This window comes from Filicampus tigris, chromosome 22 (genome assembly GCF_054856515.1).
Source record: "Filicampus tigris isolate MCC_2025a chromosome 22, RoL_Ftig_1.0, whole genome shotgun sequence".
Taxonomy (NCBI): domain Eukaryota; kingdom Metazoa; phylum Chordata; class Actinopteri; order Syngnathiformes; family Syngnathidae; genus Filicampus; species Filicampus tigris.
The window spans coordinates 7170048-7193479 of record NC_141238.1 but is presented as its reverse complement, the minus strand read 5'-3'; the positions used below and the strand labels follow the sequence as shown (position 1 = coordinate 7193479).

Here is a 23432-nt window from a genome sequence, read left to right as displayed (position 1 = left end):
AAAATGCCGTGTTGTGTAAATTTGGAGGCCCCCTAGTGGCAGGTGCTTCGTTCCCTTGGGTCATGAGAGCTTATTGTGCTGATGCGAAGAATTTGTCTCTCTGTCAGACTCAAGCCAATAATTTCTCACTCTGTCCCTTTTCCTGCTGCGGTTTAATTCTACAAAACAGGAGCAACAGCATTAACAACACATTATAGTTCATGGCTATCTGAATTAATGCATTGCTCAACAAGCTGCATTCTTTGCGTTGTAGAAACTTTTTTTTTTTTTTCTTCCTGGTGTGAATCATCTCTCGCTCATACAAAACCTTTGCGCAAAACGAGTTCCCCTGACAGCATGAGACAACACATAAAACCGCATGTACAGAGTGAGCTCAGTCTGTTATGGTGTCAGCTGCAAAAGTTGAATAAATAATGGAGGATCAGAATATGCTGTTGTTGTCGGACCTTTTCCACAAGTACGGGCAGGTACAGCTGGTTCTTTATCAGGATTTTCTTGCATGGAAGGACATTAGGAAGAACTCGGGGAGAAGTTCTGGCAGCACTTCCCCAACAAGTAAGTTTACGCACAGAGAATTTGACTGATAGCAAGCATGAACAAGTGATTTTTTTTCAAATATTATTTTATTGTATTAGGTCAACGTGTATCCCATAGGTGTACAATCGCAAAGTAACTATGAGAATCATAGGTAATTTGTGTAATTTTTTTTATTGTATTGTATTATTCTTTTATTATATATTTTTAGACAAAAGTGACGCAGGAACCCACCATAGCACCATTATACAAACCGTACTAAACATTTATGACAGTTATGTTCTTATACAGTATATTAAAGTATTTATTTTTCCTTTTTTGGACGTATCTATCTATCCATCTATCTATCTATCTATCTATCTATCTGATCAAAGTATTTCAAATACACATCTATAAATTCCTTTTTTTGGTTGAATCATCCAATTTTTAATATTTACCAAAATTATTGAATTAAAAAAAACACGATATATATTGGAAAAACATGCGATATGGATGTTGACTATAGTGATATTGATATTGCAATACCTAAATAAATGCCAGTTTTACTATCATTTTTTTTTTTTCAGGCAGCAGAATAAGCAAGCGTAATGTGTTCTTAGCAAATTAATTGTAGTTTCCCTAGATAATGTCCAACTATGGGTGGTGATGCGCATTTAAATTTGCATCTAAGTGGTCAAATTAAGATAAAAGCATACAATTCCAGAAGAAAATGATTGCATGTCTTTACGATATGCATATTGCATAGGCCATTATCAAGATATCGATATTTTTTCGATGTGGTGTGCAGCCCTAATATTTGTAAATAGTTATTAATTATCTTCTGCTCATACCTTTGTTTTGTCACGCCCCATCACAGCAGACATGGGTCTTAGCTCCAAGGCTAATGTTTGCTTATGTAAATGAGTTCCCTAGCCAAAGATCATTGTAGCGTATCCGGCGGGGCAATTATCGTCTGCACACTTCACTTTAAACCTGGCCATTGACCTTCTTCAAAGTGGTATCAAGCGCCCTATAATATCCTGCCATAAACACTTTCTTTTTATTGAACCAGTGCTCCAACTTGGTCACATCAAAATGTCTCCTGGCGATCGTTGGGACCCGAACGTGTCACCAGGAACCTGAAGGCGGGATTCAAAACTGGAGACAAATTAGATCAAAATGGACCCTTGCAAGAAAGGGAAATTGGGGAACTCTTGGAGAAATTTCAGTTGTTGAGTCTGGCTGCACATGTCAATAGCATGACGCTAAACGCGTGATTACTGATTTAGTTTTGCATTAGTCATATATTATAGTGGTTCAGTTTTCTCTGTCACTTTTTTGTGGTGACACTAAAAACCTAAACCATATAAAGACCTTGGCTGAATAATCTTCCCAAAAAAGGTGCAAATGTAAAAATAGCTTAATGAAATATGAAATTTTAAGATGCACACAGATCCACTGCAGTAAACACTAATTGCAAAATGGAATAAAAAATAATGAACAAAACAGAAAGAAAAATAAGGTTAAAAAATAAAAATGAAACATTTCTGACGAGAATATATAAGTGGGATTTTTTTTCATTTTTTATTTTTTATTTTTTTGCTGCTGTCTTATTGTAATTTGTAAAAAAAAAACATCCCCGGGACATGTGTCTGCTTTTTTCAAGATACAGGATACTAGTTCCATGCCGACCGTTTTGGAAATAATCCTGTTTGCTATGCAAATGATGAGTGGGAAGGATTGTTGTTTTTGTCACATTGAATATACTCCTAAATGCGTGTATTAAAATGACACGGAATGATGGGTGGAAAACCAGATACGGGTTTAACCAGAGCAGGACAATTACTCACAGATCGTATCATAGGCGATCACGTCATGCCACGGACACGACAGCCTTACTTTGGCCTGTTTTTCACGTTTGTCCCCCCTTTCACCAAGCATCAAGTGCGTGTAAATGCCAAGCGGACTCATTACGAGTCGTAAACGTCACTTGTGCATCGTAGCAGCAGACCGCAACGGCGCTGTTGACATTTAAGTGGATTTTCTTGAATCAGAGCAGCTGTCAGTCACGAAGAGAGGCTAGCCTGACTTTTTAAAACGATATTTGCTTCCCTGTTAAAAGGTAAAGCCGGATAGGGATCCACATGCATTATAGTTGCTGAATCACTTCAAGCAATGAAGGAAAGTCATTTTTTTTCGCAGGCCACATCATAGCTTTGGTGTGAAGCCATATAAATGCACGATCGCCTTATATTAACACGTATACACAACACGTTGATAGATAACTAGTTTTGAAATCATAAGCCACGTAAATAGTTTATTCAACTATTTTAAAATGTATTTTAAATGAGGGATTGGTAACAAGGGCGGCACGGTGTGCGACTGGTTAGCACGTCCGCCTCGCAGTTCAGAGGTCGTGGGTTCGATCCCGGCCTCCCTGTGTGGAGTTTGCATGTTCTCCCCGTGCCTGCGTGGGTTTTCTCCGGGTACTCCGGTTTCCTCCCACATTCCAAAAACATGCTTGGTAGGTTAATCGGACACTCTGAATTGCCCCTAGGTGTGATTGTGAGTGCAGATGTTTGTTTGTCTCTGCGTGCCCTGCGATTGGCTGGCAACCAATTCAGGGTGTGTGTCAACAAATGCTTGCAATATCTCATACGTGGCGTAAAAAGTGAAGACAATTTGACAGAAACATGTCAAGCCAACAAACATGATTTGCCTTCGCGGGCCACATAAAATGATGTTACGGGCCGGATTTGGCACCTGTGGACTCAACGCGCTGTTAACAAAATCCCCCAATCGACGGCTATGCCTTTCCTGCCCTGATCTGGTTTTTGCAACAAGTACAGTCATTATCTTCTGAGACTCATTCTTGTCATGGAGGCGCAAGTTTAACCACATTGTTTGGCTGGTTTGGCAGCGCGTTATTTTGCCGTCAATTATAGGAACTGATGCAGCAGGAGGATCTGGAAAGGGTGGCTCGTCTCTCTCTCTCTCTCTCTCTCTCTCTCTCTCTCTCTCTCTCTCTCTCTCTGCATGACTAACCAGCTGCAGCTCAAGCATCGCACCCCTAGGCGACAGACAGCGCTCCTGTTATACCTTCCACCTTGCTTGTCCTCTCGTCTCCATCTGTTTGCCCAAGCGCCGGTCGAGCAAACCCGTTGTGCCGGGGAGCACAGTCCGCTGTTTGACAGTCCGCTGCCAAGTGTACCCAGGCAGATCTGTGCTTTGTAATCTAAAGCCGGCGCTCGATGCACAGCCCTGTCTGTACGTTGAGAGACGGCCGCGAGAGGGGGCCGGGGGCGGTTGGGCGATACGGGCGAGGAAGAAAACGACAGCTGGAGATTGGGTAAACTGCAGGTTTATACCGCATTACGGCCGGCAATACGGGCCCTTTCATTACCGCGATTGTCTTTATTTACCTGCTGCAGCTGGGGTCAATAGACAGAGGAGGGAAGCTAATTACGCAATGAATCAACGCAAAAGGACCCGACCTTCTGGCGAGGGATGGGCTGCATTACGATCCTCGTGGTTCACATCGTAGCACGTGCTAGCTAAGTTAAGCGTGCTTTTTATTTTTTTTTGGTATGTATCGCAACGCCACTTATCTCCTCGCTCGCATCCGTTCCGCTTGGAGGGAGACGTGTGAAAAAGGGAAAATGGCCACGATTTAACCAACTCGGCGGCGAAGGGCGAGCGTTTCTTTTAACTTGCGCCGCCTTGTCCTCTCACGCGCCGTCGTTGCCAACTGGCGGTAACGGCAAAGGGATTACGTCGCCGGGACATGGGAGCGGAGCGGAATATGAATAAGACGCCTTTATGTCAGGCTGCAGAAAGGTGAGGCCTGGCCTGTGTTTTGTACACACGCTAATTAGTCGAGACGAGCCAAAAGAAATGCCATTAGGGAATCAAACAACGCGGTTGGTTTTCCGTGACAGGATCAAGTGTGGTCCCGATCAAACCAGATTAGTGGATTCCGTTCATTCTGAGACCCCAAATTATATTTGCCTTGCTTGCAGTGATATGACACAGATAGCATGAACGTTAACAATCTCTTTTTGGAAATGGTGTCCTATCATTTGTTACGTCCACTGGCAAGAACTTCAAACTCAATCGAAATTAAATCCGAGCGTCTTTAGAGTAAAGACGCCCTTGAATACTTTTTGGGCCCCAGTAACGGCGAACCTTCGGTCCAATTATAAGGGCATACGGCACTATTATTCGATTTTTATTTTATTTATTTTTGGGCTGGCCTTAGACTGCTTTTATGCCGTGTTTATCCCTCAGATTCAAACGCTGTCGTCTTCCATCGACTTTTTCAGTCCGAGAGCAAGGAAATATTTCCCCCCCCCGCCTCCTCGATTGCGATAATCTCTCGCACGCGCGCACACACATACACTCATCGCAGTTCCTAAAAAGCTGACATTCAGCGGCGAGGCGACCTATTGAGCTCAAAAGCAACACACTGAGCCGCGCGGCGTGAATAGGCTACTCACTGTGGCCGAGTGCCATTACTAAGATCCTTTTGGAGCACAAAGGGAAGGATGTCAGAGCGGCGCAGAGAGGATCTGGGCCTTGTATGGCCGAGGGGCTTAGCATGTAGCTTAGAGGACTTCACTCAGCTCAAAACTTGGGCAAATGTGCATGTGGAGGGGACGTGTGTGCGCGTGCAGATGTGTGCGCATATCCAAGTGTGTGCGTCTCGGGGTTCCTTGTGGCGGCGGTATGGGAACGCCATCGACTGTTTCGAATTACTCACCGAAGACGTTAAAAAGCGCAGCAGGTCTGATCCTGATTGAGCTCACTTGTTGCTAGGCAGAAAATCATCCTTTGGCCCCAGTGTTTGCCTCTTGAGTGTCACTTTAAGAAAGGGAGTAAAAAAAAAAAAATGTTTTTTTTTTTTAAAAATTTTAAAACATTATCAGCACTATCATAAACATGACAAAGCAAGATAACATTACACGGAGTCACGCGGGAGAAGTCACCTTGACTCATCGTGTGTGTTTATTGTGATTATTAACGGGCACATTTTCTCCGTTAATCATCGACGTTTGCTTATCTGTTACATTTGCGCGCCCATTTCGTCAGCATATTAGAGTGCATGTGCAGTTATCATTTTGAGGGGCGGTTGCCATACAACCCGGAGGAGAAGTGTAATTGAGAGTAATGCAATCATATATGCGGTGTCGGAATTCCATTTACACGATGTTTAAATTGTCGGAGTGAATGTCATATTACCCGACGCCCCGGCGTTCCCCTCAAGGCCGTCACTCTTCTGCCTATTTGTCAAAAAGTGTGAATATCGAGGGCCGTAAACATATTCATGCCCGCGCGCCGCATCATCTTTATTTGAGAACGAAATGAAATCCCATTCCTGGCCAGACTCCCCGGAGAGAAATAATATGTCGCGGCGCCACGCCATCCATTTCGCCATATCAACTTCATAATTCGGCAGGGAGGAATGAACGCGCCGGGGAGTTGGAGAGGTCAGTTGAACGCCACGCGTGCGAGGTCCTTCCCCCATCACTAAGCCGTTCCTTTTCAGCCGGACCAACGCAGCTCTGGGATGTGAAACCTATCCCAAGACCTATATGCAAATGAGCCTTCAAGTACGGACTTGAAGTAAAGTGAAAATAAAACGAGTCTTCTAAATTTGACACGCCACACAGATGAGTGTTTTTCCACAAACCTGGAAAAGTGGACATATATAAATATATCCCACTGTGTTGTCATGGGGCTTTGTCAAGCCGCAACAACGAGGCGCTCTAATGTGGCTGCGTCAGCCCAGGCGGTGAAGTTGAACTTTTAGGGGGAAAAAAAATCAAATAAAAATCCCCCCTCCAAACTCATCCACCTTTCTCTGTGTGATGTGTGTGCACTCATGGTCCACAACGAGGCGCTCTAGAGCGATGCGTTTCTGGGGGAGCCAAATCCGACTAATTTAGTCCAATTTGCTTCCATCTTTTGAAGTTATGTTTATGTAAAACGTGTGCATAGGTTTTGGCTCAAGTTTTGAATGAGTTTTTAGGGGCACTTGGCAAACTGGTCCTTAAAAGACGGAATTGGCAAAAAGATTGGCTGTGCAACACCGCCCCTAATTTCCATGCTCACTTTCTTTCAAGTCGTACATTAGTCCTTATTCATTCTTTGATGTAACCGCTGGCAAGCCTTCTGTCTGTCTGCCTCTCCATAGACCGGCGCAACCGGATCACGCTCGACTTAAAAAAAAAAAACTCTTTTCATGAACAAGGCTGCCTAAATGATGCCCAGGTCTTTTTAGCACACGCGGAGCCTTTGGAAAACGAGCATCTTAAATCCCGCTCCCGTGGGAAAAAAAAAAAGGGACGGCGGGATGCGGTTACTTCAGCAAACACTCGCTGGCTCCCTCGGGACACGGCTGGCTTTTTTCCTGCCCATTCATTTCCCTCGTGAAATAAGCTGCCACCTGTACATTTGCTTGCTCCGGGCCCACCCATCCATTACATTCTCAGTGTAATCCTGTGTGGAAAAGCAGCCGCAGATGCACGGTCAACACACAAACGTGAAAATGATGCCTCTTGCCATGAATATTTGCATTGCTCTCCGCTGGAAGGTGGGAATACGTTTCATATTCATCAAAGCGGCCGCTCCGCCTGCGTACGTGTGAACAAACAAGTACGGAACCCGCGACCCGGCCTCTGCGTGCGTGTGTGTTTGTAAACGATGGTTGAAAGGATTGTGACCATGTCCCCCGCAGCTCACGGCCATGCTGTTGACGTGCGGGAAATCGTGGCCGTACACAAGACGGACACCGGCGACCAGGCGAAGGCGACGAAGCACCTTCAGCTCAATCCGCATGCATTCACAGGTACCAAGGGTGTACGCACACTCAACATAACGCTTCCACATTCTTCCACTTAGGCTCTGCACTTTTTTGCAATCGTATCGCTCGCTCGCCAGTTGACATTGGAGCGGCGTTGCAAAATTGCAAGAGATTTTTGTCGACTACGAGTTCCAGCGCGGCCCTCCGGAAAGACTTAGCATGGCTTTTGCTAGAACGCCCGTTTCTGTGTTTTCATCAGCGGTGGTGGTAGGAGGTCAGATCCTCATATCATGAAATTGGCGTTGGAGCAGTGTGACGGTCATGAAGCTTCTCACTGCAGTTGGGGACAGAAAAACTTTCCGGGACAGCATTTTGCAACATTTGCACACAATTGGTCGGGACTTTCCATTAGGGATGTAACGATTATAAACAAAAATGGATTTAAAATCGATTCGCCGGGATTAATCAATTGATCGATTCGATTAATCAAAAATCGAGTTGATCAAATTCATCGTGAAAATGATGTCTTGAAGCATTTTCTCATTCCAGATGTGTAGCTCATTTTTGAACGTGTAGATCAAATGATGCTTTGGCGCCAAACATGATTGCGGATTGCGTTTGTGGATGGCTGCAGAACCACACTGGTGCACAGAGACAAGCATGGTAGCAATTTTTTTTTTAAAAATCGAATCGAATCGAAAATCGGAAACTGAAAATCGAATCGAATCGGGGGCTTGAGTGAATCGTTACATCCCTCCTTTCTAACGTGATCATTGTCGATGTGTGCCAACGTGAATGTTCAATCTCCTTCATGCTAAGTGAAATAAGCCCAGAAACGGCTCGTCCGTGTAAAAGCAATCCATTAACAAGAAATCCCAGCATCAACGGTGGAGGATGGGGGTCTAGGATATCAGCCATTAGATTGTAGCCAAACAAGATGATCGGATTAACGTAACTCATCAGAGCGAATAACGAAAAGAAAGGACTGGGCTAATGCATGCATTAGAGCCTGCCATCATATTTTGCGCAAACTTGGCACATCACATTCCCACTTAGGGCCATAGAAAGATTTGCCGCCCACTCTTAAAACATTTATCCAACTCAAACTACTGATAAAAGAAATGCTCAGCAAGTCAAGCATTAAAAGTGCTTGGCATGCACATTTTCAAGCCTGTAACTTACAGTAGTGTAAATATTTCAGCAAAGTTCCCCGCGAGACAGTATGTTTAACTTTGGTTGGTTGACCTTGACGATGAGGAAACAGTCCCCGTGGGAACATTTTTGAAAAAAAAAAATATATATATATATATATATATCCGAGAGAGTTGGCATTAGATTGTGAGTGGTAAAAAAAATATCTCAACAATGAATCACCTCCAGACTCTTATCATGACTTCGCCTACCTGTTGATGACGTTGCAAAGTATTGCCCAAGCCGATGTGTTTTGTCTTGATGCAGTTTTCTACGTGAGGAGGGCAACGCAGCATCAGTGGCAATGTGGCGACGTCACCTTTTATTGTGACAACCTGGGACTTTGCTGGCAATGGATTCACACCATCAATGATCAACTGTCAACACAGAGTACGTAAGGATCACTGCGTGGGTGATTATTTATGGCGATTGTAATGACGTTATAAAACGCACGATCGTGCTTTGATAAGGCTTCATTAAAGTTTAACAGCTGCACATGCACGTCCATAGATACAATTAGCTTAACTGAATCCAGTACATGGGTTGTATCATAAAGCAGGATGCAAAGGCGTGGTGTCGTTGGGCTTCAAACGCATGACCTCACTTTCTAGTCATCGACTTGAACGTTTTGCCTCCTCCGAAAGCCGTTTTTATCACCGGTTATAGGTCATTTCTTACAGCAGGTAGTGCTAGAGCCCGACAGAGTCGAATGGAAAGTCGTCCGTTTCGCAAAGCGGAACGCCGTTATTGTGCTTAGAAAACATGGATTTCTTTCTTTTCTTTTTTGTCGGCGCCCTCGGGGGAGTCCCCGGGAACATCTATAGGATACGAGTCGCTTTTCAGCAGCGCTCTCACAGCCGGTCCCTCTCGGGCATAGACGGATAAATGGTGCTAGCGCGCGAGTTGGAATTGTGTCGCGTCGCAGGATATGGCTCCGATCCGAGCTAGTGTGTATGCTCATCGCTGTGTGGACGGAGCTTTAGACGCCGTCGAGGCATTACGGCGGTTTGATGGCGAGCGCATCCGCCTCGCAGTCTCAACGACGGACGTCTTGTGTGGGGTTTGTGAGACAACGCGCTCCATGGTGTGAATGGCAAACGCCATGTAAAAAAGCCAAGTCAAGCTATGCGAAAATATTACTGTCGCTTGACATGTTTCTTATCACACAAAGCGCATTTGCAGTTTTTGTTGGACCAACGGACTTTCTACTGCTGATTTTATTTTGCCCTCAAAAGAAGAGATTGAGAATTGATTTTAAAATTCGGCCACTGGTCTTTAAATCACTGAATGCTTTTGGGTCCTGAATACGTTCAGGAAACGCCAATTGAATATAAACGAAGTGAGGCTCTGAGGTCTGCAGATTCTGGTTTGTTAGTAGAGCCCAGGTTTCAAAGCAAACACGGTGAAGCGGCATTTAGCTGTTCTGCTGCATGCAAATGGAATAAGTTGCCAATTGCAGTGAAGCCAAGTAGAAACGTTTTTTTTTATTTTGGAATTGAGGTTAAAAAGCTTTCCCCTATTTCTTTGGTGAAGGTCTTTTAGGCAATTTTAAAATCAATTTCACTCTACGGTCTTTGAGCAATTTCAGTAAACCGCTTTTTTTTTTTTCTTTCCCTTGCTTTTAAATGTCTTTCAATCTTTTGGTTGTAAATGCTTTGGTTCTCTTTGCTTCGCGAATGTCTCTTCGGGGTTGGATGAAACGTAACTTTTAAGACGACTGATGGCTAATCCTCATTCATTCGTTTTGCCGGTGACAAGTTTTGGCCGGGCTCCGCGCTCTGAGTGCTCAAAACGTTGAACGTTTTCCAGGGCCGTAATTACATTAGGAACCAGAACGCGGAGGACATTTCGAATGTTTTACTCGCTTGATTGGATTCCGTTTGCGTCGCGGCTGCGCCCCCGTCCCGATCCATTCATTTGCAATTCGCGCTCGCTCGTCGTATCGCCGTTTGTCCCGTGACAGCGGTCCCCTCCGTCAGCCATAAACAAGCCATTTAGCATTTTCTGTCCGGGCGCGTTTTGCAGGTTTATCACCAAATGATGCAGTGCCTCGCGATTGCTTCGCACACCCCTCATTATTTCTCCGGCGGCCCCGTTTGAAGGTTCTCTTGTTAATGAAAATTCATCAAGCTGATGTCAAGGTGCACATTTGTTATCCCCCCCCCTCAAAAAAAAAAAAAAAAAAAAGATCATCTTAATACTTTCTCTCTTTGCAGCCAATCGGCCCAAGAGCCTGCTGGTGTACATCAATCCCTACGGCGGGAAGCGGCAAGCAAAGCACGTTTACGATCAGAAGGTGGCGCCCCTCTTTTGCCGAGCCTGCATCGCCACGGACGTGATCGGTGGGTCGCTATCAGAGGTGTACCTTAAAACATTTCAATAAAAAACGACTCCCGGCGGCCGCCCGTGTCGGCGTGAAGAGGCTTGCGAGAATATAATTTGGCTTATGGCGCCATTAATCATGCCAGCGGCTTAATGGAGGCGCTGATAGCTGATAAGCTCGGGTATCCAAACACATCTATTATTCAATAAGTGTTTGCAGCGGCTACACATAGTCGGCACTATTGATGGTCCATCAGAGTGAATACAGTTTGCTCTGGAGTACCGGCAGCCGCTTGGAAGTCTTTTATTTGTGTTGTTATTAGAAGGGGGGCACACAGATTTACAGTTGGAATTTTATTTTTGTTTTGTTTTCCTCGGCCCCGGGCTCGTTTTGGGGGCCGTGATATACGATGCCCGAATTTGTTTTTTTTTTTCGTCGTCGTTGCCTCGCCGCTTACACTTTTGTCCCCGTACATCAATCTGTACAACGGGGTCCAGTAAATACTTCAAATTGCGGTACTTTTTCTTGTCTGCTGGTTATTGTCTTTTCCTTGTCATTGGGCTAATAGGAAATGACTATTTTATTTTGTCTCCATAGTTACAGAGCGAGCCAATCATGCCAGGGATCACTTGAAAACAGAAGCAAATCTGGATAAATATGACGGGTGAGTCCGTGAGATAATATGATGCTTTTAACTTGTCAAAGCAAAATGTGCCTATTATAGAACATTGGCTCGGAAATTGTACAAAATGCTAAGAACCGCAGTGCAAAAAATCTTGCTCTAAGTACTGTGCTTAAACATTTCTATTATGATTATATTCAAATTCATTAGAACATATTCCTGCTCCCACTGTAACCAATAACAGAGTGGATAAAAAAAAAAAGAAAAAAAAAGTCTACACATCCCTGTTCAAATGTGAAAAGAACCTGTGCTGCCATTAACCTGTGCAACTCAATTGAGAGAGAGAAAAAAAACGAACAGGGGTGTGTAGACTTTTTTTTTAATCCTCTGTATGCAGTATATAAAATGCATGATAAATTCCAAAGGCATTTTTTGTCGCAAAATACAAAGAAAAAAATAAATGTCTCTTTCCATATACCGTCCGTGTGTTTAGAGTGGTGTGTGTGGGCGGAGACGGGATGTTCAGCGAGATCCTACACGGCGTGGTCGCCAGGACCCAAACGGAGCACGGCATCGAGACCAACCAACCCGACGCCCATTTGGTGCCGTGTGCCCTCCGCATCGGGATCATCCCTGCGGGTGCGTCTGCGCCAAATACGAATCTTTACAATCGTGACGCTGTGAGAAAGGCATGGAACTGAGGCGCTTGGAGGCTACGTCTGTATCGGGTGACAGCTGAAGAAGTTGAGCCCCGCTGATCACGCTGCGTTGCCGAGTTACTAAAGAGGGTTGCCACGGCAACAGGGCAGGTGGTCCCACCGGGGGCTTGACCGGGTCACTCACTCCAAGTGTCATAAATGAGCTCAAGCCGAGGGGTATTTTCGCAATGATTCCGCGAAAGGTGCAAATGCAAACCGTGGGGGCCGAGCAGGGCACAGCGTGATTGTTGGTTTGAGACGAGGGCTCCAATGCTTTCCGCTGGTTCTTCTCTTGTCCAGTTACCTCAAGTTGCCAGGTAAAGAGCAAAAGGGGAAAAAAAAATCCACATCTTCCAATTGAATAGTTATAGCCGTCATTTGAGCACTATGAAAATTAATAAAAGAGGCAAAAATTTTTTTTGTGATGTTTTTTTTTTTTTTTTTTTTACATGCCAGGTTATCAAAATGGCTACTCTACATAACATAACATACATTACACAATACTTTGTGACATTTTGTTAATCTTGCACTCAACAAAGACTCCATTTATTTAAAAAAAACAAAAAAAACTAACTTAAACTAATACTAAAACCAGTAAAAATTAAAACAAAGTATTTTTTTAAAAATGGTCCTATCAAGCGATGACATTTTTTTTAATTAATCGCAAAATTTTCCATAATTGATCGCGATTAACGGCATTTTTCAACTACATTTTTTTACGAAACTTGGAATCGATGTATACTTGAGTAAAATCTTGGAATTATTATTGAAAAAATTAAAAGTATATTTTCATTCAAAGAATGTTCTAACAGCTTTCTTTGATCCTTGAATACGATTCTTTTCCTGTAAAATACAGGAAAACAGTTGAACGATACACCAAAGACATACAGCTAATATGGTATTTGAATTTGGCTTTGCAAAGTGTAAAAAATATTTTGGATTTCTCCAATGAGCCGTCGAGCAACTTTGTGACGGTGACTCTCCTCTTAAGTTTGGCTGCACAGTGAGCAGAGGTCAGCTGCAACAGGAAGTAAATAAAACTGAGTTAACTGAGTTCATTTTTTTTGGTGCATTCTGAAATTGAAATGAATCTCCATAGTTAATGCTTTAACTTTGACAGCCCCCAAAAATATATATAAATATATATATATATATGTATGAAATTAATAAAAACAAACAAACTTGCCCTAAAAACTCATTAAAACTACCTGAATCACAAAATAAAAACATTGAAAACACTGAAAAATCCAAGTCTATAATAACCCTGGCACAGAGTGTGAGTTCTTTTTCCACCTCTGCTTGAAACACAATCAAACTTTGCTTCCGAGAACGGATCGAGACGAAGCAGTGTGGCCGCAAATGGAAAATGTTCGTGTGTGATCAAGACGCTTGGAGGCCGGATGAGTGATACGCGCGGCAAGAAGGAGCTCGTCTTCATCCGAGCGCTGAATGATGGGCCTGATCTCCGCTGTCACACTTGTGTGAGCGCGCTCACGCAGCATTCCGTTTGCCTGATGCTGCCCTCCATTCCTCTCCTTCTCTCTTCATCCTTTATCACTGGCTTCATTTTGCCACTTGAGGGAGATCAAAAAGCTCTGAAATTTCATCATTTTGAAACAAACAAAAAAAAAAAGAGCCCTAACCCTATCTCCTCAGACGCTCCTCCTCACCACATGACAATAGTTAATCTTTTGTTTAGATGCATGAAAGCTAACATTATTTTTAGCTCATACTGCTTGTGCAACCTTTTTAAGGTGTTAATCCACTCGTTTTTAGCCATTTATGGGGGCAGCCATTTTGTCTTCCGTCGACTGAAAATGACATCACAACTGCTCACAACGACCAATCGCGGCTCAGATTCAGAAAACAGGACGGCCGCGATTGGTCGTTGTGAGCAGTTGTGATGTCATTTTCAGTCGACAGAAGACAAAATGGCCGCCCGCAGAGATGACTAAAAACGAGTGCATTTTGCCGCTTAACTTATATTCCACTAACGCAAAATTAATCAGAATGCCGTGTTTCAACTAGTGGGCCTGCTGGGAACCGCTTTAAGGGTCAAAAGCAATAAAAAAAATGTATGTTTAACCTTGCCCAAGAGGCCTTTTAGGAACAAAAGTATTTTGAGTGTACTTTTCCTTTAATGTGAACATATGGCTGCTCCTCTTAACATAGAAACTTAAATGGCATGAATGGACCTTTAGGGGCCTGTCGACTGGGTAGCGGCTCTTAAACGTACCATGAACATTTGACTTTGACAGCTTGGGAATGTTTCAGCTCGAAAAAGCCACTCATAAAAATATAAATTGAGGGTCTCCGACTATTTCTGACAATTTCCTTTGGTGTGGCATCAACAGGCTCCACCGATTGCATCTGCTTTGCTACAGTGGGAACCAACGATCCGGTTACGTCCGCCTTGCACATCATTGTCGGTAGGTGTTGACTCTTCAGTATACGTATATATGTTTTAGTAACAGTGGTGGATGTGACGATGCCGCTACGCTGTGTGAACAGGTGACTCCCAATCCATGGACGTGTGCTCGGTGCACCACAACAACACGTTCCTCAGATATTCCGTGTCCTTGCTGGGCTACGGCTTCTACGCCGACGTTCAGACCGACAGCGAGAGGCAGCGGTGGCTGGGCCCCGCTCGATATGACCTGTCGGGTAACAAAAAAAAACAAAAAAAAAAACCACAACACTCGCCTCCGCGAATGAGCTGGCTCGTTATTTTAACCCCCCCGACTCCGCTGACCTGAACTCTCTTGCCCTGGTGCCAGCTTAATTTAATGTCACCTGTGACCCAGAGTTTATCGTGGCAACGGTTGGGTTGAGGTGAATTATAAGTGTGAACTGCCCTTATTTATTATTAATTTGACTTGCATAGCAAAATAACCCCCAAAAATGTGTTTTTTATTTTATTTTTTTTTTATTTAGGACTTATTTATAAGGACTTTCCACTAAACTCTGGCTACCAACACCACCACCACATAGTGCAGCGTGTGCACATGCAAAATGGGATATTCGGCAGTCCAAAACCAGCAACCCTTAATGGGGCTTCTAGTACAGATTTGGGCTTTCGACAAGTGCAAATTGGTAATCAAGAAAGCAACTATTTGGATTCCAAGAGTAGAACTCAGCATCCTTTATGCGCATCAACTGATAAGTGAGTTGTCCAAAGCTGCATCCTGGGATGCTCAACACAATGCAGGTGCTCATGCTATTATCATTTAGCCGAGACAAGAGGAACGGCAGCACAATTAGTGACTCCAAATTGTCTTTTCAGGTCTAAACAAACCAGACAGAGGGGTATTGGCGGCAATTCTCAAGGCTCGCTCTGTGTTTTCATTTCAGGGGTAAAGACCTTTCTGAGTCACAACTATTATGAAGGCACCGTCTCGTTCGTTCCGGCTGAGGACAATGTGGGCAACCCCAGGGACAAGGAGCAGTGTCGCGCCGGGTAAATAAAGCAGCCGCAAAAGAAACACAATACGAGAGCTGCTGGCGAGACCAATCAGAGGAGGACAGACTTCTGCCAAGGTTCTGATGTAGAATCTTATTAAGAGCTAAATACATAGAGGTTTTGTATATAATCAAATCCTTCATTCACTGCCAGACATTTTCAGACCCTTTTTTTACCCTAGCGTTTGAAAAAAATTGAATAAAATATGAATTCCGGGGATTGAATGGCCATGGGGATAGGTACCAAGCCCTACTTCTAGCGCGTACACAATCGTGAACCCATGTCACATAAATGACTGCATTCAGTAGTAAAAATAGTCAATGTAAACAAACCACCTTCACATGAGCCTCATCAACAGTATCAGCTGGCATACTAGCCTAAATAATAAGCTAGCATTATTGGAATTGTGTATTTATAAAAATACAGCACTGATGCAGGGGCGGAGCCATGGGTGGGCTTGGGTGTGCACAGGCCCACCCAATGAGACTCATTAAATTATTTTTGAATTTATGTTTGTTTGTTTTTTTTCATTGAATATTAACAATGGTATAATTGTGCTTGTCCAAGGAATATCTGAACTCCATATTATTCAGATTGTTATTTTACTTGAATATAAGATGTGTCGGGACAGTGAGAGAAATATTCAGGCTCCCCCCTGATTTTTCAAGGCCCACCCATTAGCCACATTCTGGCTCCGCCCCCGCACTGATGTGGGCCTCAAGTATGGTGCTACAGTATAAAGTGCATTTGTGGGGCGGGGCTGATCAGTAAAATCTGCACGTTCCCTTGCGTCTCACGCAAATAAAGCATCAGTTAGTCATGTTAAAGCCGCGAACGTGACAGCGGCGCCGCGACGCCTTGGCAAATGTAAAAACCAGGTCACGCTTGTGTTGCAGGTGCCGCGTCTGCCAGCGCAAGACCTCATTACGGGAGCCGCGCGGTGACGACCCGTCGTACGCAGGTAAAGGTTTAGACGCATGAAATCGTAGATGAAAACTAACCGCCCTCATTATTCGCTTGTTTGTCGATTTGTACAACCGTTTCTTGACATTTGAGTCGCGCGGAAACCCGCGAGGCTCCGAGCGAAAAGTGGGGAGATGACAGAACGTCGGCGCGGTTCTGTTTTGACGGAAAAAGTTGCAGAAACAAAAAAATAAAAATAAATTGTTGTGAGAGGTTGAAACCGAGCCAGATCCTACACACAAGGACAACTTGTGCAGTATTGTGAACGGAAAGCTATTTGGAAATATTCTAAAAGTTCATTTCAACACTTTTAATTGGTTAATAATTCATAAAAATAACGTGGGGTCAGACCATTTGTATCGATATGTGAAAAAATATTAAATTGACCATATTTGGACATTTCCGCCTGCCCGATGGGGCAGTTATGATTAAGCCCTATGAATTCTGCCAAGCAACAAGTAAATTGACTTGGCCAAAGAAATTCTAGATTCAATTAGTTTGTTTTTTTTTTAATTAGATCTAAGTAGACCATTTATAATGTTTCTATATCAATAAAAAATAGAATTTAATGACACAACAGGAGTAGTTTTGTTGGTATGTTGTCTGGCTTAGTGATTGGTGCCCAGTTGCTGTATTTTCAATTACAAACAAAAAACAACTATGCATGTCCTCTTTTTTTGTCCATTTGTTGCCGTTTGAGCACATTTTGGATAGATTTGAATTAATTCCAAGCGTCCTAATTTACAAATGGAAGCCTCTCCCAGTCCCTCGAGCAACAAAAAAAAAAAACTGTGGAGGCAGATGAAATAGTGACTCGGGTGTGCGTGTGTGTTTCTCCCTAATTAGTGTTGTGATGCCGCGTTCACGACGCCGCGTCTGTGCATGTCTAACTTGGAATGTCATAGCCACACGGATAATTTAAACATCTGGAATTTTCTGTCATGCCAATAGAAATATCATTGTTGTTTGTGACAGACAGGAGTGAAGGATTTTTTTTGGTGTCTTCTTCTTGCTTCAGGTCCAAGCGGAATCTCAGACAACGACAAACTCAATGAGGCACATACAAAAAAAAAAAAAAAAAACAACAACAAAAAAAAATCATTTACGTTCCCAAATTGTATTCCTCATTTCTGCTTTTAAACTTTAATTACAATTGTTTTGTGGCGAGGCCTCGGCGGGCTCGTTGTCATCGGCGCGTTATCGCCTCGCAAGGCGGTTCAGCGGAGTGACTTTAATGAATTGCATGGAAGTCTGCGATCGCTTTTTCGCCGCCGCTCGTTGTGATAAGCGCCGCTGACAATTGAACAAACAAACAAAAAAAAAAAAAAACACAACAACGGGGATTCACGGCGGAACGTCAACTCTCGTCAGTGGAGATTTATAACAAGCAAATGGAGCTCATTCTTCCATCTGGTGGACTTTTGTCTTTTGTGAAGTTCACACCCACTGGGAATACAAACTTGTCGATAATACAGACGCAGTTTGATTCACTAGAAGAAGAAGCCCACACACTCTTTGACAGTGTGAGCCCACTGATATCTTCTTACGTCAACAGTAATACTTGTCACTGAAGCTAAGGTTCATAAAAAAAAAAATAAAAAAAATGTTATTATTGTGTCAATAGCAGATTTTCCACACTGTAATTCATTCAACGCAGCGGAATTATGTTATACAATGGAATTCAAAACGCGAGAGAAGTTTTTCAACTCAAGGTTAAGGCCCGCTAGTTCCTTGTTCTTTTCCTGCGCATTACTTTTGTGAGACTGTCAGGTTGGTTACGCAATGATGACTCATTAAATTGTCACGAAATGCAAAGGCTTCAGGAGGGCTGTACAGTAGCCAACACAGCAGCACATTCATGGTTTAGACGAGACCGTCTTTATAATTCTTCCAAGCAGTGTTTGTCCTAGGTTGAATGGCACTATGTGGGAGACCACCCTTTCATTTACTGTACAACGAAACAACTCACAACAAGTATAACATGAATACAATTGCTAATACACTACGAGGAAACACAAAAGGACTGTGAACGATAAATCACATGCGTACTTAGCAAGCTACGCAATTTACAAATGCCACCCAGTGGGGTCGCACATATCGCTCATGCAAAAATCAACCACTGCATGCACAGGAGGCAACTTTAAGTAAGCTTCAAAAGAAGCACTGTAAACTGTGCAGTGGAGCCTCCATTGAGCGGACTCATGGCAGAAGCGGATCTCCATTAGAGCCGATTGCCCTTTACATCTAGGTCCCTTTTTTTCACAGTCTAAAAATGCCTGGTACAGTACAAAAAAATATTGTAAATAATTTTTTTCCTTTTTTTTTTTTTAAAAAGCTTGAAACTCTGAAAAGTTTTACCTTTGAAGGGACCGTCGCCCCGAGCAAGATGGCGTGCTTTTTTAGCCTGTTTTAGTCAAGTTTAGCCTCTTTCTGTTGATGGCGCCACAGCGCCGTTTACTGGCGGTGCGGTGAATTGCGGCTAATTGCAGCCAACGCTGGAACGAATAAACTTTGAAATGACGTGTACAAAGGGGCATTTTGAAAGGAATGGACACCATTTCTGCCGCTGTATATGAGAACATGCTGTGGTAATCTAATATTTTTCCGTTTAGTCAGTGACACTTGGACCGAGATACGCGGGAAATTCATCGCCATCAACGCCGCCAACATGAGCTGCGCGTGTCCCCGCAGTCCGCAGGGCCTGTCGCCCTCCGCCCACTTGGCCGACGGCACCGCCGACCTCATCCTGGTGCGCAAGTGCTCCCGCTTGGACTTCTTCAAACACCTCCTCCGCCACACCAACAAGGAAGACCAGGTAGCCTCCTGTCAATCACGTTCGGTCCGGGGGACTTCGCCCGCCCACTTGCTGCGCTAGCACCTCCTTCCGCTGACTGGGCAAACAGCGGTTCACTTAAGTTCAAATGCCCTCACCTACGTGTGTGGTAAATAACCTTCACCCGGTGGGCCCGTGGAGATGGCGCTAATCGCTGCATCAGTGATATGTGGAACATAAGAACCAGACTAAAGCCCTCTCAGGATAGCTCAACCATCAGCGTTGGAACTCTGGTGATTAGTAATTATTACCTCAGGAAGTGGATCTACAGCGCAGGAGCGAGCTGCCTCGGTCAAATGTGCTTAAAGTCACCACAAAGTCAAAGAGTGAAATCAATATTTGGGTTCCAAGGAGTGCGACTAAGCTTATATATTTCAATTAATGTCACCATATAACTCGCGTAACATATAAGTCTTTATGACTAAATTATTGCAGAAATTCTAAAAAATGCTGCAGCATTTTGGAACACAGGCTTTCCTTTGCACTCTTTGAAAACGATGACTGTGTCCCCCTACAAAAAAAAAAAAAAAAAAAAAATCATCAGCATATAGTTGAATCGGCGACGATTGCTGACGATCGAGGAATGACGGGACGCGTTTTAAAATAGACGGACTGACAAAATGGCGGAAGTGGGTTTTCATCCGTCAATGTAATTGTCACTAAACAACCGACCTATGACGGACTAAAATGGCGGACCGACGGACTGAAAAATGACAATTCAGTTCGTCACGAAAAATGACTAACGAATGAGTACCTTGGCCGCTGACGGATGACGAATGACGGACCAGCAAACTTTAGTAAACTGCCACCGCTGGAAATAACGCCTTTGGTCACACATATCCAGATGCCAGATAAGGTTTTATTCTAATGAATAAGACATCGGCAGCGTCTCTCTGCGCCGCAGACGAGCGTTGGCATGAGTCGGGTGAAAATTCACTTCATATCAGTATCGATGTTCGGTCGAGCGGAGAAAAACAAGGAGTGAGAAGCCACTAAGCGTATTCATGGCCTTGTCACAAAGACTTTTAGGCGGACCGTCCGGAGTGAATGCAAAACGAGAGCGCGGTCATAAAGTGAGTCCGATGTTCAAATAAACGGCTGTCACTCTGCTTTTTTTGAGTGGTGGGGCGAGAGAGGCAGACAGGGAAGAAAATGAGAATAGAGAAAAAGTGGCATCCCGTGAAGTTGGAGAAAATTGTTTGCGGGACATGAGTGAACCTTTTGGCGACACTGACTGAGATGAAAAGGCAGACTGACAAAATAATGCGTTCTCCTCTCTCCGCCGCCACCCCCGCCGTCTCCTCGCTCCTCTGATGCTGATTTGCTTTAATGCGCCTCCATCTTTCCTTCCTGCTGTTTTTGTAAACGAGGGGAAAGTCGGAAAAAAAAATTTCATTAAGGAATCACCAGGAATGTGTTATAATATAATGGGGGTGAAATTAACTCTTTACATCATCTCTCTTTAAACAGGCACAGACATTTTGGGGGCAGGTGCTCAAACCAACAAAAAAAGGGGAGCCCATTGCCAAAAGAGAGCGGAATTAAGGGGTAATTTTGACTTTTTTTTTAAAATTTGATTTTAAAAAAGGCACATTTTTCATCCAGGGCAAAATGGCAGGTGCGTGAGCACCACTTCGTGGCTATGTGTGCACGTGCCTGGTGATGTGCCTCAAAGGTGCTAATTGCTCAGCTAACTGGTGTGTTTGTGGAAAATGGGCACCCATCTATTTTCTGTAGCGCTTGTACTGATTAAGAACGTTGCTGAGCAGGAGCCTATCACAAAAAAAAGTATTAAGGGCTCGTGACGGACATTTTCTGACCGTCTTTCCCCCTAACATTTGAAAAAATGTAAAAATATATATAAATAAATCCCAGGGATTGAATGGCTGGACTGTGAAAAGACGAGTAAATTCGTCAATGGCAGTGAATGAGTTAATCTGGATTTCTGATGCCTCCGCAGTTTGACCACTCTTTCGTGGAGGTCCACCGGGTGCGCAAGTTCCGCTTCCAGCCCCGCCACAATGTGCCGGTCCCGCTGGAGGACCTGAGCGGGCTCCAGAAGAAAGCGGACCGGCGTCCCATTTGCACGCGAGCCACCAGCACCTGGTGCCACTACGGCAACTGCGGCTGTAGCCACTGGACGTGCGATGGCGAGATCCTGCCTCACGTCGCCATCCAAGTCAGGTATGCGAAGCCAAATGCAAAGTTCAAATGGTCAACTGAGGCTCAACGACAAGCGCCGCTTTTCGTTCGCACGCCATCGTCTTCTGCCAACGAAGCATAGCGCTGTAATGCTGCTAATTTAACAGCCCTCCCCCTGTTAAAGGTGTACTCCTTTTTAATTAAGGCGGGGGTACGTCCATCCATTTTATCACCTACCCGCTTAAACGTGGGCGGGATGAGCTGCCCGGACGCTCGCCACCGTGATAATTCAAGACCAAGTGACAGAGGAAAGAGTTTCGGCAAAGGCTGTGGGATACGGTGCACTGAAACAGCCGGAGTACAACCCAAAAATCATTTCTTTGCTCAGCCGTCCGTGCCAGCCAATTACAGAAAAAACGGGGAAATAGATCAAGCTTCCGGAAATTGACGAGTTCTACGGTGCATCGCTGAGGACTGTTTTTGTGTCTGATGAGCTTGTCCGGATCACAATTGGTTAGCATGTCATCCGTCACGTCAAAATGTGTGCCACGCGGACATTAAAGCTTCGTGAGATAAAATGAGCAAAGTCGTTACACGGTGCGTGCCTTTGCTGTTCTCGGCAGTGTCCAGTGCCAGCTGATCAGACTGTTCGCCCGCGGCATCGAGGAGAAGAACCACAACCACATTCCGGCGTGGCTTCTGGAAGCAGCAGCGCAGCAATCTGCCGGCTGAGAGCGGGGCACGATTGAACTTTGGTGGCTTCAATCTTATCTGGCCCAGGCTTCAAAGTAGCCACAAGAGACCACGAAGGCTTAGGTCGGACCCTCTTCCAGGAAATGCTAATCGGGAAAAACAGACCAGATAAATGTGAAGACTGACGGATTCCCTTTCCTTTGAAGACAAAAGGAAGGCAGATGTGGTTCAGGAGGAACTCTTGAAACGAGCCCATCTGATAAACTAACAGGGCCCCGATGATGTATTATGGATAATAAGGCAAAGTGGTTGCTAAGTGGTGTGCTGTGTCTCAACGCTGCTGCGACGCACCTGTGGCTCCACCGCGGCTAAGAGCGAAGCTGGGCTGAAATTAGCCTGAATGAGACATTTTTGCTGCCATTAGAGACTGTTTGCTCAGATGAGCTGGGATGTCAAGCCGGTCTTGATGTCACTGAAGAAAGGTCACGGAAGACTTGCGACTATTTTGGAAATTAGCGACATGATTGATGCTACCGCCGCCTACTCGACTCTCAACCAATCAACGGACAGCGGTGTCAAAAAGTGGGAGAAATGTTTTGTTTTTTTGTTTTTGTTTTTCTGCTTGTCCAATGGACCTTGTAGTCCACTGACTCCCATTGTAGAAGCTTTCCATTAGAATGAAAAAGTGCCAAAAGTAGGCTGTACAGAAATGTTCGATAAAGACAATGCTAGCTTAACTGATCTACGGACAACTCGCTGCCCATTGACTCCTACTGCAGAGGTTTCACATCACAATGATTTTGGAAAATTGTTGATAAAAGTCAACAACTGAGTGTTGTAATAAACTCAACTCTCTCAACCCAACTCAACTTTATTCACAGGATTTAGCGCTTTCACAACAGCTTCAACAAGGCACTGTACACAAAACAAAACACCCACTTTTCTCCAATCAAAATACAGGTGCAGAGTCCCCCCCCCCCCCCCCTCTTGTTGCACATGTTTAAAACTAGCTTCTCCGATTTTGAGCTTTAGTAGAACATATATCACTTGACTGGACACATGATTAGATAGGCTTGCTAAATAGGAAACAGGAGAAAGGTAGTAGTACACTAAGAAAATTACAAACATCCCGGCCAGTCTCATTAAATGTGTCATTATGCAGCATCCGAGCGGACCAAAGTGTAAATTTTAG

General features: G+C 44.2%; 2 protein-coding genes across 6 annotated transcripts in view; one reads left to right on the top strand and one right to left on the bottom strand.

Annotated features, from left to right (window-relative positions):
- Positions 1-264: 264 nt before the first annotated feature.
- cerk (ceramide kinase) lies at positions 265-23099 on the top strand. Of its 3 annotated transcripts, none has more exons than XM_086021717.1 (13): positions 265-555; positions 7250-7360; positions 8774-8896; positions 10723-10848; positions 11427-11493; positions 11945-12090; positions 14504-14578; positions 14661-14813; positions 15501-15606; positions 16506-16570; positions 19185-19387; positions 20876-20953; positions 21366-21500. In XM_086021717.1, the coding sequence occupies exons 1-12, from the start codon at positions 414-416 to the stop codon at positions 20948-20950; spliced, it is 1392 nt and encodes a 463-aa protein (XP_085877843.1). In that variant the 5' UTR covers positions 265-413; the 3' UTR covers positions 20951-20953; positions 21366-21500. The 3 variants fall into 3 exon arrangements, with proteins under 3 accessions (XP_085877843.1, XP_085877840.1, XP_085877841.1); XM_086021714.1 differs by lacking the exon at positions 20876-20953 and adding an exon at positions 22171-23099 and having other exon boundaries at positions 269-555; positions 21366-21589; XM_086021715.1 differs by lacking the exons at positions 14661-14813; positions 20876-20953 and adding an exon at positions 22171-23099 and having other exon boundaries at positions 269-555; positions 21366-21589.
- The window catches only part of gramd4a (GRAM domain containing 4a), a 54813-nt gene continuing 36679 nt past the window's right edge, over positions 5299-23432 (bottom strand). For 2 of the 3 annotated variants that reach the window (XR_015084598.1, XR_015084600.1), the window contains exons 24-25: positions 8719-8883; positions 5299-5373 (exon numbers count right to left, since the gene is read on the bottom strand). The gene's annotated coding sequence lies outside the window, so the exon portion shown is untranslated. The remainder of the gene's footprint in view (positions 5374-8718; positions 8884-23432) is intronic. The other variant, XR_015084599.1, reaches the window with a different exon arrangement.

Bases quoted from the DNA above. Each gene is read 5' to 3' on its own strand.
- cerk (XM_086021714.1), top strand. From the start codon at position 414: ATGGAGGATCAGAATATGCTGTTGTTGTCGGACCTTTTCCACAAGTAC. The intron at 16,571-19,184 runs GTAAAGGTTTAG...TTTTCCGTTTAG, and splicing joins TGACGACCCGTCGTACGCAG to TCAGTGACACTTGGACCGAG. The intron at 19,388-21,365 runs GTAGCCTCCTGT...ATGCCTCCGCAG, and splicing joins ACACCAACAAGGAAGACCAG to TTTGACCACTCTTTCGTGGA.